Raw genomic sequence first — 15,801 nt, forward strand, 5'->3', positions numbered from 1 at the left:
GTGCCGTGTCCCGGCTGGTTCCTCAGCCCGCCCAGCCGCCCACGGGTGCGGGGTTTTCCGCTCCAGGGCGCCCGGCAGCACCTGTTGCCGCTGCTGCCGCCGCCGGCACCCCCCGGCCCCAGCCCCAGTCCCCACCCCGGCGGCGCTCGCTGTACCTGCAGGATCCTGTCCAGACCCTCTTGGCCCAGGCAAGGGAACTGCTTGAGCAGCTCCGTCTTCTGCCGCTTATAGTTGTCGGTAGCCGAGCGCCAGTGGGGCTCCTCCAGCACCTCGAAGATCGCCGCCCCAATGGACAGGTAGAAGATGATGGCCGAGGTCAGCAAGGGGCCCCTGTCCACCATGGTGCTGGCAGCAGGCAAGGAGGGCGGGCGGAGCGCGGCGGGTGGGCGAGCCGGAGCGGGTGTCCCGCGCTGCGGCCGTGGGTGCCCAAATCCGCCCTGTCCTTCCCCTGACACCTCTGCCTACCCTGGCCGTCCGCCGTGCCTCCTCGCCCAGTTTCTGCCGCGTTCCCTTACAGTCTTCCACACTCCCCTCCCACTCTCTCCTCCTCCCTCCTCCGCGCCACTCCACTCCCCGCGGGCTGTCTCCTTCCCCTAGTGCTCTCCCCTCCCTCCAGAGCAGCGATTTGAATCTGGTGCTCTCCCGCTTCCTCTCTTACCGCCCCCCGCCCGCGCATGCGGCGCTGCTGCCGGGGCGCACCAGGACGCGGCCCGCGGCCCGGCCAGGGGTGGGCGGTCTCCGCGGCCCGGGAGGGCGGTGGAGTGGTCCGGCCACCGCCAGCCCCCGAGGGGCCGCCTGGGGGAAGGGAAGCGAAGCCGCCACCTCCGTTCTTCCCACCCTGCCTGCCGGGAGCCGGTGAGGGGCCGAGAGGGCAGCCCGGCCCTGGCCTCTTCCCCCTGAGTGCGGTTGGTCACTGCGCCCGCAGCCGTCCGTGCGTTCCTCTCTGTGTTTTCCCCAGAGTCAGGATAAGAAGGGGTAACGTTGCTCAGTTTTATTTTACTCGTCCTCTCGTGCCGTCAGGTTCACCGGAATTCCTCGTTTTCGACGCCGGGAGGCTGTGAAACGAGGTCTGTGGCTTTCCTGGATGCATGGAAGCGTGGGGGGAAGCTGAGCAGGAGCTTTGAGGAGAAAATATGTCCGTCCGCAGATTTCACCCCTTCCCTGAGATATCTGTAATGCTTCACACGTGGGCATTACAGATGTCCATTTCTTTCCTGCCTTTGGTACCCTCAATAAATATCGCTATGTCCCTGTCTGTGTATTTAGGAGGGAGGGGGAAACACTGGATAGTGATTTTCCATAAGATGCTCAAAACATCTTCCAGGTTGAAGCTCCCTTGAAGCTTACTCTGTGAAGCCTTCCCCAGGAGCCGCTTGCAGCCAGGCACAAGCCCTTGCCCCTCCGTGTTCGAATGGGGCTGGAAATGGGGTTAAATGGGTCAGGGAGACATACAGTGATGATGTGTTATGCACACTGGCAAAGTGCTTCTGGTGTGGACAGGGTTCATCTTACAAACATTATTTTTGTAAGGGTAACTTGTTTTCTTTCTCCTTCAGCCCCCACAACAGGAAGTAAACACTCAAAAAGTGGAGTAGTTCATATCAATTGCATCAACACTAAGAGATTTGGGGTGTATGTTACTCAGTTGGAGTACACAGACTAAAAGCCTGAGATACGCCCGTGCAGACGTAGTTGAAATGGGAAGAGGGGGAATGGAGGAGAATAGGAAAGACAAAGGAGAGAGGTAGAAAATATGCAAGAGAGTATGAGAAAACAAAAAGGAGAGCACATATACGGCAGAGGAACATGCATTGGTTAGAAGATATACGGAGATACGTATATAAAACTGAATCAGGCCCAATGGATGCTCCTGTGATATTGCCCCCAGGAAATCACATGGTCCTTAAGTAGTCCTTCCTACTAGTGTATATGGTACTCAATAAAAATACATCTGCAAGAGGTTCCTAGCACCCTAAAAGCAGGATGGAGAAACCACAAAATCCACAAGCACATTAAGTGATCAATCTTTGCATGGGATTTTCCAGTTATTTGAAGGAAGCATTAAAAAGAAAAAAGGATTTTCAAACTGCAGTAGTTTAAAAAGATAATTTATATATACTGGAGGAAATAGCAAGAAAAAAGCATCATAATAAACATTTTTTAAAGTGTAACAAACTATGCTAATTTTTTTATTAAGGGAAAAATGGGGGATGCTGCATGAAGTTGAAAGGCTGTAATTTCTTTTTAATTAAAAGGAAAATAAGAATTTAATGATGCACAATTACCTCATGAAAATTATTCCCAGATGTTATCACTTGGCCCAAGACCTTTGTGAAACTTGAAAAGCCATTGGCACAAATTAATAATGTGAGTATCTGTCATTGTCTCACTTGCTGATTTAAATGTAAAGTTTAAAATAGTATGTAAGTACTTCTGGCAAGTGACTGAAAGAATTGAAGAACTTTCAGTAGGCAAATTATGATACAATTTTCCTTTTGGTGCTCTTGCACCTTCTTCTGAGTCACCTGCAAGTGGTTAGGTTATTCTGACAGCAGCAGCAGTAGCCTGACACATTACAGCAATGCTGCACTTATGTGTTCCTGACCCTGAACATCTGTGCTTCATAACTGGAAGGTATTTGATTAAATTTTGAAACTGTACTCTTCCCCATATGTCTAAGTCTCTAAATGCCCATTTATTCATTGAAACAGTATCTTAAAGGCACAAGGAATGACACAAATGACCCTGAACCCACTGCAGTTACAGAGCACAGATAAGAGCAAAACCACGTTTAGGCATTTTGCAGAAAATTTGTGATTTTGATTCAACAATTCTACTTTCCAGTCTAAACTGCCAATCACTGATTGCATAATTAGTACTCTCAGTAACTGAGTCAGTCCGTATTTAAAAACAAACAAGCCTGTAAATCACATACCATTTTTCCCTGTGTTGAAATGCTATTGCACTTGTTAGACTGTCTCCTTGTGTTTCTCTGGGTTTAAAAGAGGTGAGCCTGGTAAGGAGCAACATCCAGAAGAATAGTTTATTCCCCAAGGAACTATAACCAGCTACTCCTGCAAGTAGAGGTGATTCGCTGAGTATCAACAAACTTCATGCACTTAGATATTTCACTTTGATTTCATTGTCTTTTGGAGAACAAATTACAAGGTATACTTTCACATTGCTGGCCAAGTAGTGTGGCAAGAAGGAATGTTTTGTGTAGCTGGCCTCTCTTTGCACCTCCTGATCTAAAATGCTTCTCCTGACCTCAGAAAATATATTATATCCTTTTATTCATGGCCCTTTTCTCTTCTTTGTTTCCCTTGGATTAAACAGTACCCCTATTGTCAACCCACAGCACCTGCCACATAGGCCCCACAGCTTTTCATGCTAGCTAAGTTAATAAAAAGGCTGAGGTTATTCACTCACAGGCTTTTAAACCTCATTTAAAAATCAAGGGAGAAACAGCAGAAAGCACTTTGGTGAGTAATACCACAAGTATCAATCATTTGTATTATTTGCATAGGACATTATGTCAGGCTGTCCAGTCCAAAAGAAAATCTCTTTCATCCAAGCTGCATGTCTAAGACACATTTGCTGTACAGATGTTTCCTAAGACAGCCTGGAATTAATGGATAAATGTCAGAAAATGTTTGAGATAGAGCAAGTAAGAGACATTATTTGGGCAAATGAAACCTGTCATGTAGTGGCAAAGACTGCATGTTATACTGGGTATGAACTATGGGTCTCTCTTCAAGCCTCTGCCATTTTTCACTTAGAAGCCTATTTTTGGCTTGTTGATGACTGCTCTCAATGCCTGTCAACTCTGCATCTTTCATTTATTCTTTAACTGTTGAAATTTACACACCTCCAGCGCTGCCTTGAAGTGTTATGCATCCAGCCACAGATGGTTTAACTACGTTGAGGGTGCCCTGTCGTGACTATCATGAGCAGTTTTGCTTCTTTGATGCAGTCCAATGCACACAGAAAGGGTAAGGGTGGTCTGCAGATGATGCAGAATTTTATATGAGGCATTTGTGGAAAGTTCAAAAATTCTCCACAGGATTGTTCATACCTTTTGGCTTAAATATTTACAAAAGCACATTTTATGCTCAGAATGTATAGTAACACATAGTAAATCATAATAAAAATAATAAAAACCTTTACCAAAACAACCTGCATGCCACTGCAACAGACTTCTTTACCCCTGGACAGATAATGAGTGAAGAAACACCACATGACAGATGTTAGTCATGCTGCTTAATGAATAAGTGGTGATGAGTACAATACCTGCGTGGAATGGCTGTAATATGTTCAAGGAAAAATATGCATTTGGATCACCTGTTTTTCACTGAGGTACCTGCAGTGCTCTAGAGAAATGTCTTCATCAGGAAGAAGCCTAGGTATTTCAACAGTTTTTCTGCATCTGTTTCCTTGACTGCCTTGTTCCTCAGCCATCCATAGCAGTCACTGGATGATTAAACATTTTTCCTTCAAAATATTTTTTAAATAAATACCCTGGCCTTCTCTTTCTGTTCCACCATGACCTAACTGGTAGTACCAGAAGCTTTATAGCAGTCCTTCATGCTGACATTCATGTCAGTGATCTAAGAACTTCAGAATACAGCTCTGCAAAAAAAGACTGACTTGTACAATGTCAGTCCTGGAGTGGCTTTTACCCCCATGATACCCAGAGGACATTACTCTTCTAGATAATATGCTCAAGGATAGCTGAGCACCATGGTAACAGAGTCAGTGAATATGCAACAATCTGTTATTTTGTTAGATAAAACATCACTGTCAAGTCTTATTTTTGGGTCATTAAGAAGGAATTAAATTTTATTTGTGTATAGTAATATGGATGAATGTTTGTCTGTTGTCCTGAGACTTGTTTCCCAAACCAGCTTAATTTAACTTTTTCAATCTGCTGTCATGCAGTGCATGCCTTCCCTAGTGTTACTGCCTGAATGTGGCAGTGCTGGATTACAGGGGGGGATTCAAGGAGCAGTTAGCCTTCCCCATCTCTCACTTGGGCTGCACAGCTGTGTGTCTTGTGTGCCAGGTTGTGCAATGAAGGGCCTTGTATGTGACTGAGCAGCTCCCAAATTCAAACTGGGCTCCCTTCCATGCATGGTGTGTAGCACTCACGTTTTGTTAGTCAACATGCCAGAAGAGCTGTTCCTATCTAACTCTTCCCTTTATTGAAAAAAAGTCTTCACATTAATTTTGGCAGCAGGAAAGCAGAGAGAAGGTTGATGGCTTTTTTTCCCCTCTTGGGTGAATAAAAAGCCTCATGGATAACAAATGAAAACAGCTATACACCAAAAAAAACATTTAAAAGGATCATATTTTTATCATCTGTTCTCCAGTTCCAAACCCTGTAGCAACAGCTTGTGAGGTTAGATTGGGTCTTGTCTAGGGAAAGAAAAGATTGAGTAAGTAAGTGAAAAAGTTGGCTACATGCAGTTAAAGGAGTATGGATTTTTAAGATTTTTGTTTTCTATGGACACGAGTCACTTTTGTGCTTGGTGTCCTGGAATGAAAGAAGGATCATCGACCATACAGTCTCTACGCATGTGCCTCTGCCTTATGTTTAAAGGGGCTTTGGAATAAGACAAAAGTTCCTGGCATAGTCAATCTCCACAGCCCCTTAGCCTGTCACGTGGTTCTTTGTGATCCCTCCTCCATTACATGTGGTATTGGGAAAGAAGGCAGCAAAGGCTGAGCACTAAGTCCCACAGCTGTCCTGTAAGTGAAGGGCTTGCAAAGCTGTTAGTGGCTTTTAATTTAAGCTTTGTACCCTCCTAGACCATCATCAGGAGAGGTGTTAAGAGAGTTTGGAGGAACTTGGATTTCAGTGTTAATGCCTTCCAGTGGTGCCTCCCATATGCCAAAAATTCAGTGTAAAAGTAGCAAGTAAATCCAGGTGACTCACAGATATGTCTCTTGGGAGGTAGCTTGGCACAAAAGTGATTGGGTTAGAGTATCAGAAAAAGTCCACCTGGTCTGCTGCTTTTGTCGACAGCAGGACTGTTGTCATTGCTCTAAGCATAGAAGTTCCCTGCAAGTCCTAACTTCCAGGTTTCAAGGTGAACACCACGCTCTTGGCTCTCAGTGACTTTGTAGGGATGTGTGTATGCATGGTCACAGTCAATTGCCAGATAACCCATGACTGAGGTGGAAAAACAAGTTGGATGCTGGGTGTTTTCCTCCTGTTGTGTAGCACCTCAGCAGTGCTCTGTTCATCATTCTGTCTCACAACTGGAACACAGTCCAGGGAAACTGAAGAAGCAGTGAGTGAATGGAAGCAGACTCAAATTGCCCATGTTGCTGCTCTCGTTTGGGAGCTCATAGGGAAGTCCTGGTAACTCGGGTCAGACTCACAATGGTTCCAACAATGAGATTTGAAAGAGGCCTGGAGATAAGCAGAGTTGAGGGAAGGCACACAGTATAAGGATAGTCAACTCCTAACTATACCTGTGCATCTGCAAAAATCCCTTAAGCAGTTGGGAGAGAGAGAGAGAATATGGGGAAGGGAACACTGACTGACCCCATCAAAACAAAGGGCTGTGGTGCTCTTTAAGGGCATCCAAACAGAGGTGAACATCCCAAACGTTTTTATTCATTTAAGAGGACCATCTGAGGCTGAACATCCCCAGGGAATACTGCATTGCCAACATGGGTTATAGAAACTAATGGTGAGCAGCCTGTTAGAGGTTTCACAACTCATTTCCTTTGAATATTAGTTATTTCTTTTGCCAAAGAGAGGCAAAAAGGGGGAGGAGAAGGAGGAAATAAAAACTAAATGGGCTAGTTCATTTATTTTATAAGATCAAATCAATAAGCAGATGGGTGAATTCTGCAGATGGCATTGCTTCAGTCAAGACAGAAAATTCAGTGCTTTCCCTGCATGTGTTTTTTTGCAAGATTTCTTTGAACAAGGAAGTGTATGCAAATAAAGAGACCAATTTGCACATGCTCATTCAGCTCAGCAGCCATGAACTCTCCCTGACTCTGGGTACTTTTAACAATAAGGACTCCAGGCTGGGGAGCCTGCTTCATATTCTACCCTTGCTTCAGTACTCCCTACTCTCACCCCCAATCTTTTGCAATTAAATGGCAATCGGAGTTAATAAAGGTGAGTCTGTGATCCTATAAAGCACTTTGCATCATCAACTTTTGTGATGAAATTTTCACAGGGGAAGGAGGTGCAGCAGCATTTTGTCCAAGTAAAGGTTGCTCCGGCAATATACCAAGAAGCCTGAAGCCCTTAATTTTCCTAAGAGAGATTTGATTACTGCAGCCCATATCTGAGTGCAGAAATTTGTCCTGCAGAAACTACGCTCCCCCACCCCTTCACTCCCCCTTTTCCAAGATAAGTCTTAAAGTATTCTGGAGCTTACGTTCTTGCATTACTGCCCCTGTGTCACATACACATGGACAAGCTTGGGCTGGCTTGCTGAAATTATTATACTAGGTCTACAACAGATCACAGATCTGCCTCTGCCCTACCAAAAACATTATTTTTCCATAGCTGGGTTGAAGAAACTGCTGCTTTTACTAGAGAGAAGTGGCCAGTTGACATTTACTGTGTTGGATGTTATTTCAATGTGTTTATTATAAACAAATGACAATGCAACTTCCATTCTGACTAAAGGAACTTATAATCAACACAGAGCTGTTAAAACTTGACAAATAAGTAATGTCTAAGCCAGATAAATAAATGAGTTGTTGGAGAAGTCTTTCTTCTGCTGTACTGCCTAGTGCAAATACAGCAGCCTTGCTTAATAAAGGAGGCCTCGTTTAATTCTGGGCTTGTCTCAACATTAGTCTTTTACAAGCACTTTGGACAAGATCATTAATCCTGCATGTATCAACTGAAGACATGCCTCCCAAATTTCCTTATAATGTTGAGAAAAGACCTAGTTACACAATTATACCTTAACTAATACATATCTATTCTCAGCAGTGGGAAGTGAGTTTTTTTGCAGCTATCAGAGTGTACAAATACCTTGTATGACATTTAGAGAGATTAAATTCCTTTGCCCCGCTCTATACCTGGACTGCTTGTAGGGCATACTGCTTGGAAAACATGGGAAGATTACAATTTGAATATCTATTATCATGATAATGTTGTGGAAATCTGACAGCTGTTAGCAGAGCAGTGTGGTAAGGACATTGCTGGGGTTCATAGGTGAAGAAGAGAGGGGATTTTGATATCTGTGATTAGTAACGAACAGTAGGAGAAGCTGCTGTGTTGCCTCACTGGCAAGACACAGTGAGGAGGCTGCTACTGCCATAAGCTGGACACTGGAAGAAAGGGTGGGATGCAGCCTACAGGAAGTGTTGTGTGGGCTGGCTGCCATGGGAGGCCTTTGCTGGCCATATTGTAGGCAACAAGGCCACACTGATACTCCAGCAACACATACTCCAGCTATCATTTTTATTTTCCAGAAAAAAGTTGGCTTTCCTGTCTGGGGTGACTAAACGAAAGTGTTTTTTCTCCATTTAACCTTGATGCAAACTCATTTGTTTTTCAACAGAGATCACAAGTTTAAAGATGCAATTCAAATCTGAACTTTTCCTTATGGTCCTGACTGTGTGGAGAATTCCTCTGATTCTGGCAGTTTTCCATGTTAGAAATATAAGATAGTTTACATTGATTATGGTTTAGACATAAAGCTTGAATTTGTTCCTATGTGGATAGAAGGATTGAATATTGTCAAACAGTGGTGCAGAGAGAGAAAGGAAAAAGTAAAAAGGCCTTGAATAATATAAAATATGGGATCTAGCACTGCTAAAAATAATCTTGTGGTATTTTCATATGTGACTTTTGCAGTTCAGCACAGGCTTTTTGGACAATTGAGTACCCACTTCAGGACCAGGGAGCAGGGGTTGGGAAGAGCTCACAGCAGCACCTTGACAGCTTGCCAATGCACATACAAGCACTACGCACCTTTCTGTTAGTCCCTGCAGTGAATTATGTTTTCACTTGTACCTTGCAGAGTGAATAGCAAATAACTTTAGACTATAACACTGTCCAATCTGTTCCCCCATACGCACTCATTTTCCAAAGAATACACTGTACTGTGCAGTAATGAATGTGTTCAAATAACAATGGAAAGAATGATTCTGATATTCTCCTGAACTAATTTCAAAGCTGCATATCCAGTTCTCTGCCTTTTTTGGTCAGTCTCCTTACACCATTTATGCCTGCTTTTAAACAGACTGGGTAGAAGAAGAGATTCCAGCACACCTGATCAGACTTTTATACTCAGCTCCACAGAAAGGCAGATATTACACAGCCATAGCTCCCAGTACATTTTTATTTCTTAAAACTATGCAAATTAGGTGTTGGTAAGGTAGATAAAACTGATTGTAGGAGGTTACACATGAACTGGAATGTACGTCACAAAAAGTCGTTTCTTTCCGTAACACTAAGTATTGTCTCACATATGAGAGACAATGTATCAGAACTCAAAAACCCTCTTTTAGGCACCTGTAGAAAACCATTGAAACCAACATGGGCCACCTGTGACATGCAAAGCCCTCAGCTGAAACAGTCACATTCACAAAGATGAGCTATGAAGTCCTCTCTGAAGTCCTCCAAACTAGAAAGATTTATTGTTCTTCTGGGGCGAGTTTTATGCACATAACTTATTCCCATTTAGCTCTGATCTTATACCAGGGTTCTTCTCATGGTATCTTCTCTGTGGCTAGTCCTGCAGCCAGCTTGTTTTCTAGCTGAATAAGCTGCTTCTGCTGTACCTGGGCCAATAGGGAAGACAGTGGAATCAGACACATATATAGGATAACAATAGTAATACTGTTACTATAATAACAGTATAGAATTACTATAATAGGAATATTCTTTATTCCTTGTACTGACTTTCTCCCTGAAGGACTTTGCACAGCGCAATACTAAGTGAATTTCAACCCTGTGTACAGAGCCAGCACATGGTTTCTACAACACCTGACTTCTACTTAATATAAGGTTGGCTCTAAGTGGGAAATAACTCTTGTTACACTTCTGCGCATAGGCAAATTTTGATTAAAGACAATGAAAGATTATTTGGGAAGAGTGAGAGTATTTTTTTCTTCTTCTCATTCTGGAAAGGACCACCGAAGCCCTTCTGCCTACTGAACTATAAAGATAAAGAACAAAGGCTGCAACTAATACGGGGGAAAGGGACAGGTTTTAGACCACCAACTGTCCTGTTTGAGTGGTCCATCTCCATATGTTCATGCTTGGACAGTGCAGTTTCTATTGAGAAATAGTCCTGTTTGAGCATCCACCTCGTACAGTGATAGTTAACAGAGCATTGTGTCATAGATGGTGTCTGGCACAGGGCATTGCTCTGCTATGAAAGCTGAGCACAGGGGCTGCAAGGACATGGGTGAAGGCTCCCAAGTGCACTTGCTGAACAAAGTACATTGCTTAAAAAATAGTGTCTTGTAATAAGACAAGTAAAAAGCAACAAGCCTCTGACTGGAAAACAGACAGCCCAATTAGACAGACATTCTATTTAAGTAGGAGATGGATAGAAGCCCTCCATACCTCTAAAATCCTCCAGCTCTTGCAGACAGACAGGTCTCCTTTTAACCATTTTCCCAGATATATTTCAGCCACAATACAAAACAAGTCTGACTCAATCCTTTGCAGACCTCTGAACTGTCAAGAGCCTGGAACAGCGAGACTCTGGAACGATTGCATCACGTGAGGGAGGAGGTCAGAGGGAATCATCGCTTGAGAATGCATGCCCACATCTCAGCTCCTAATCCTGGTCTGACACTGGGCATGTCGGATCATGCATGGAGGAGATGCACAGGGCATGCCACTGCTGGCAGGTGCGTGTTGTCTAACAAAGTTGTTTTGAATGCTGGCCCCTGCAGGTTCTACTCCACCTGCTCCAGCCCCGGGCTGAAGAGCATCCTCTCCACAGCCGCAATGCTGGCAACGGCTCCTACCTTGGGGATTGCTACTGGCAGGGATGGGCACAGGAGAATGGTGCTACTTTAGGTATGGATGCAGGAGGATGGTGCTACTGCAGGGTTGGGCACAGGAGGATGCTACTGGAAGTGGAAGAGTGGCAGGAGAGGGACTCTCACTCAAACTGCCTTAGGCTCAGCAGGACTTCTCTTGGCATTACCAAAGGATTATGCCATTGTCTTTATAACTGCAGAAATACTGACTAAGGCTGACGTTTCCATTTAGAAATAGAGAAATTTAATCCAGTGAATATGTATTTCTTGGATGTTATTTGGCTTGCCAAATGGTTGTAACCTGTCAGCCCTCAGTTTCTTCCTACCAGATCAGCCCAAGGCCTGAAAATGCTGTATCTTGTATCTTATTGCTGAAAGATTGGTTTGTGTATGCTTGATTATAGAGGTTCTGTTAGGAGAATCTGTTACATAGAGTTTACTAAGCTCCTTGTAGCTTCCTCACACAGCAAATAAGTCCTTTCCCCTAGAAAAACATTGAAATTATCAAGGGATTGGCATATGTTAAGGAACTAAAAAAAAAATCATTATAACAAGAAGGTCAGAGAATATGCAAGTTCTTTGGGTTGCTGTGTTTTGCAGACAAAGTTCAAAAAAGCACTTCTGTTCAAGGACAGAAACTGTGGCTCTCTGTACCCTCAGAAGGGTGTCAGCAATTGCAGAAGTATAGAAGAGGAGAGGAAGTCTCATGGGACCAGCTGAAGGAAGGAGGAGCAGTGGCATGAACAGTGCTCTTTTCTTCGTTTCAACCAGCAAAGAAAAGAGGAACCACCAACTCTGTCACTAAACCACCAGGTCTCTTTTCTGTGCTAGTAGTGTGCTTCTCCCAGCCCCTGCTTCAATTTAAAATTATCTGTCAGAGAAGTAAATACAAATGCCCCAGGTGAGGACTAATTTGTATCACAGAAAATGAATAGAACCGATGGAATCAGGAAAAAAAAAAATTTAAATGGGCTGAGTTTCATTGCACTCACTTCTATTTAAACTTGCTGAAGTTCAGATACATTCAGAACTGGAGTTTTGGAGCAGACTCAGCTCTGTTGTCAACTCAATTATAGTCTGATTATTTGTCACAAAATAGTGTGCACAAGATATCACTCTAGCTGAAAATGTAGAAAAAATAACTCTGAGTGCAGTGGTTGTAATATTTTTTGTTTAAAATGCTTTAAATAATATGCTTAAGAAAGCTGAAGACAAGTATGTTTGAAGATATGCTGCTTAAAATACTCAACTTTAACCTTGTACAGATAACCACATCATAAACTCAAGCACTCTTAGATTCAAACTAGCTGGATTCATCAGGAACTCTTTAGCTGTGGACAGAATATATTTCAGGAAGATGGAAGTAGTACAAAGTAATCATGTTATGAAAAGGCTTTTGCCTTGTTCTGAGGTGTAGAGCAGATTTGGCTCAAAAATGCACTATCAGAAGCTCTTTGAATTAATGTAATAATAGAATATGATGCTTTTATTTCTTTTAACTAATAGTCTCCAAATATTTTTTAAGTATTATTTAGCACTAGCTACAGGTCTCAGTTGTGGGAATGTGTTTACACAGGCAGCTGTGATATGATCATGTGATTTACCCTGATTCACAAAATTTAAAACCAACAAAAAACCAAGAGTAAATAAAAGGACACAGGGACAAGGAAGCAAGAAAGGGGCCAGGGAATCAATCCAGATTGGAATGGAAGTTTTGCCTCCTATTCTTGCTGGGCAATATTCTCTGTCACAATTATCCTCATTAATTTATCTGACCCACAGGATGTCAAGTTACACACTGTTGTGATTCTATGTAATGTTATTTTTGACATTTTTTTATTTACTTCCTTTTTGACCACTTACCAGGTTTCCTCAGAGAGGGATAATAAAGTCTACCTTCAGAGAAGCCCAAACTGTATTATTGTACACCCCAAACAGTTTCTAAAGCCAGCTGCTCCTCAAACATTAGAATGGGCTGTATCTGTCAGGCCATCGCTTTTAATTTTCCCAAACATTGGATTTTACGCAGTGCTTTATGTGCATGTAATTGCAATTACACAATTAAAATACACTTAAAAAAAGATAGCTTTATAATATGTCTTTGTGTTGTTACTCAAGCGAGGTTGCTTCAGTTTCTGGCTTGTCACAAGAACCAGTCATATAGGAAATATACAGGCCTTTTCACATGAGAGAAAATTAATACTAGGAACTTTGTAACTAAGAAGATGTTGGGAGATGTGCTTTAATGGATATTAAAGCTTCTGACTAACAAACCAGGGAAATGATGGCAGATCACTGGTTACTATGAGAAAGATGCTCTGCAGTTTCCCCACCCGGTAAAGGCTGGGTCTAAATGTTTTTTGTCAGTTGCTAGAGAGCCTGTAACTTGACATAACCAGCGCTGATGTCAGGACTTCAGGACTAATACTGAGCTAAGATCTTGTCAGCATTTATAGTTAACCTTTTTATTACAGATAGATGGCACAAAGCAAACTTTAGTCAATATTTACCTCTACTGTTAAAAGCAAGGAGAAGGGAAAAGAACAGTTCTTCAGGAAGGCTTGATAGCCAAAGAACACTGTCCTTGTAAATCTGATAAATAACAGACAGTCCAAATTTTTGTAAGAGCTCCAAGGTTTCCCGTAGGATTCCTTTAGATAAGAATTTGAAGGGTGCTGGTTACTTCCAAAGGTACGTTCCTCTCTCAAGGTCCAGCATATGGGGAGAAACAACTTTAAAAGAGAACGAAGGAACATATGGGGAGAAGCAGCTTTAGAAAAACCCTGAAAACCCAATAAACCACGTAGTACTTCTTGCCACAGAGATGGACTGTCTACATTCTTAGAAAAAGCCACAGTCAGTAGATATGTAAAGCAAGAGGAACAATTAGATAAGACAGTGGTGAGCAGAAACACAAAATACAGTGAAACTGAAAACTAAACAAACCCTGCCATATGTAACCTCCTGAGTCAGGGTCATTCCCTAAACACAGTACTGTCTGAAAGTAATGCATGTGGTATTTAAGTACCTAAATACAGTCTTAGTGCATACCTGCAATTTTCCAGATCCGCATAAAATCCTTTTATGAACAATATGTTCCTTTAATAAGGAAGAGATTGCAATCCTGAACCTTCAGTCAGAGGTGCTTTTCTTAAAGAAGGTTCCTGGAACCATCTTGGCTCAGGTTCAAAGGCTGCACAAATGTTTAAGCTCAAACCAATCAAATTAAGTATATTTTTGACAGATTATGTTCCCTCTTTCATAGGTCTCCCCTGAGGGATATTAGTCATAAACTCAGCAGAACGCCTACACTGCATCCACACAATTTGAGGTAGATGTTAAAATAATCCCCCACCTGAGCACATAAGTCTGGTAACTGTTCAACCAGTTATGCAACTTGCATGTGTAAATGAATTTAGCATTCACAGATGGATTCCTATGTGTATTATGGATAGTTAAGAGTGGAATCTGAAATTTTTCTGTAGTATTTATTTCCCCTAATGGGATTTTATCACATCAAATTATAAATCTATATGTTGAGATAGATTTATATATAAAGATGCACAGAATATATCTGCGTGTGCTCACTTCTGTAACAGTGCTTAGCCAATTGAGAATGTGATGGTAGAGCTCCATACAAAGCTGTCTTTGCTTGTCACATTTTGGGAAAGTGAGCAGGACAGCAAGACTTGCAATTTCTTTCAAACTGTAGTGGCCTCTGAGAACAGCTGATTTCATGTCCTCTGGGTGTTTGGATTTCAGTTTATAGATAATTTCAGCTCTTGCTCTATTTTTTGGAATGAAAATCTTCAGGTTATGCAATGTACTAGTCACGTTCTTTATTGTCAGTACTCAGAAAGGAAATGTGTCACCAGTCCCACTGGCTACTTACTGGCACTAAATTGCTAGCAAACAGTTGTATGAGCGCTCGGTTTCTGGCACTGATCTTTTTTAATATATTTTTTTTCATTAGAGAACAAACAAACACAGTTCTGACCTGAGCAAATTAATGTAGAAAAATAAGATGGCTTAAAGTTTAAGACCACCCGCTCTGTCAGTATTATCAGTTTCTGTAGTATAATACAAAATGAAAGTATTTTTGCATGATCAGTCCAGGGAAGAATTGAGGGGTTGAAATTATCAATACTTCACCTAACCTTAGAGAATTCATTTTTCATCAATTTCTTTCAAATATTCATGTGTTTCAGATAATCATCCTTCAGATATTCGTAGGTTAAAAATACATCATCTCTCACTCACATGTTTACAAAACTGTTTCCCAATATGATTTTTAGTTTCTAAATGGGTGATAATTCCAAGATAGGTCATATTAAAAGTTATCCTACACTTCATGTTTAGGGATTAGATTAAAATTTGGGTAACAGTAATGGCACATTTAGACTTATCAAATTCCTCATAGGAACCACAGAGCTACTAAGAGCCATAGACTGTGACTTTACCCATATGCCTGTAGGCATAGATTTATGTTATAGGTTTATATATTTGAATATTCCCTGTCAGATAAAAGAGCATTAATCAGTTAGGAACTGATAAATCTCTTGACTAATCCTCTGGGGACATCTCCCTTATACTGATCTGGTTTTGGATTAAATGAAACACATTTACCTTAAATTCTATGCCATAATACCTTTAAAGTCTTAATTTCAAAGATTTCCAGGAAATTTTGGGAAGCCAAAGGAAAAAAAAAGCAAAAACCAAACCAAAACCTGCAATATTCTTCTTAAGTCATAACACAAATTATTTCAGCACTTCTTCCTCTTGGAAAAAAAAAAAAAAAAGAGCAAAAGGATACCTCTG

General features: G+C 41.9%; 1 protein-coding gene and 2 long non-coding RNA genes across 3 annotated transcripts in view; 1 reads left to right on the plus strand and 2 right to left on the minus strand.

Annotated features, from left to right (window-relative positions):
- Positions 1–541, minus strand: part of KCNK5 (potassium two pore domain channel subfamily K member 5) — a 34,663-nt gene extending 34,122 nt beyond the window's left edge. The window contains exon 1 of the mRNA XM_002186738.7: positions 156–541. Within this exon, the coding sequence (XP_002186774.2) occupies positions 156–341 (186 nt within the window). The 5' untranslated portion in view covers positions 342–541. The remainder of the gene's footprint in view (positions 1–155) is intronic.
- A 391-nt stretch (positions 542–932) lies between these two features.
- Positions 933–4,856, plus strand: LOC140683761 (uncharacterized). Its single transcript, XR_012055182.1, has 2 exons — positions 933–1,067; positions 3,156–4,856. It is a non-coding gene; the product is annotated as an uncharacterized lncRNA (long non-coding RNA).
- Positions 4,857–9,308: 4,452 nt separating this feature from the next.
- LOC140683762 (uncharacterized) lies at positions 9,309–10,891 on the minus strand. Its single transcript, XR_012055183.1, has 2 exons — positions 10,559–10,891; positions 9,309–9,768 (listed from the first exon to the last, which is right to left on the minus strand). It is a non-coding gene; the product is annotated as an uncharacterized lncRNA (long non-coding RNA).
- Between the last annotated feature and the right edge of the window lie 4,910 nt (positions 10,892–15,801).

Source organism: Taeniopygia guttata, chromosome 3 (genome assembly GCF_048771995.1).
Source record: "Taeniopygia guttata chromosome 3, bTaeGut7.mat, whole genome shotgun sequence".
Lineage (NCBI taxonomy): Eukaryota > Metazoa > Chordata > Aves > Passeriformes > Estrildidae > Taeniopygia > Taeniopygia guttata.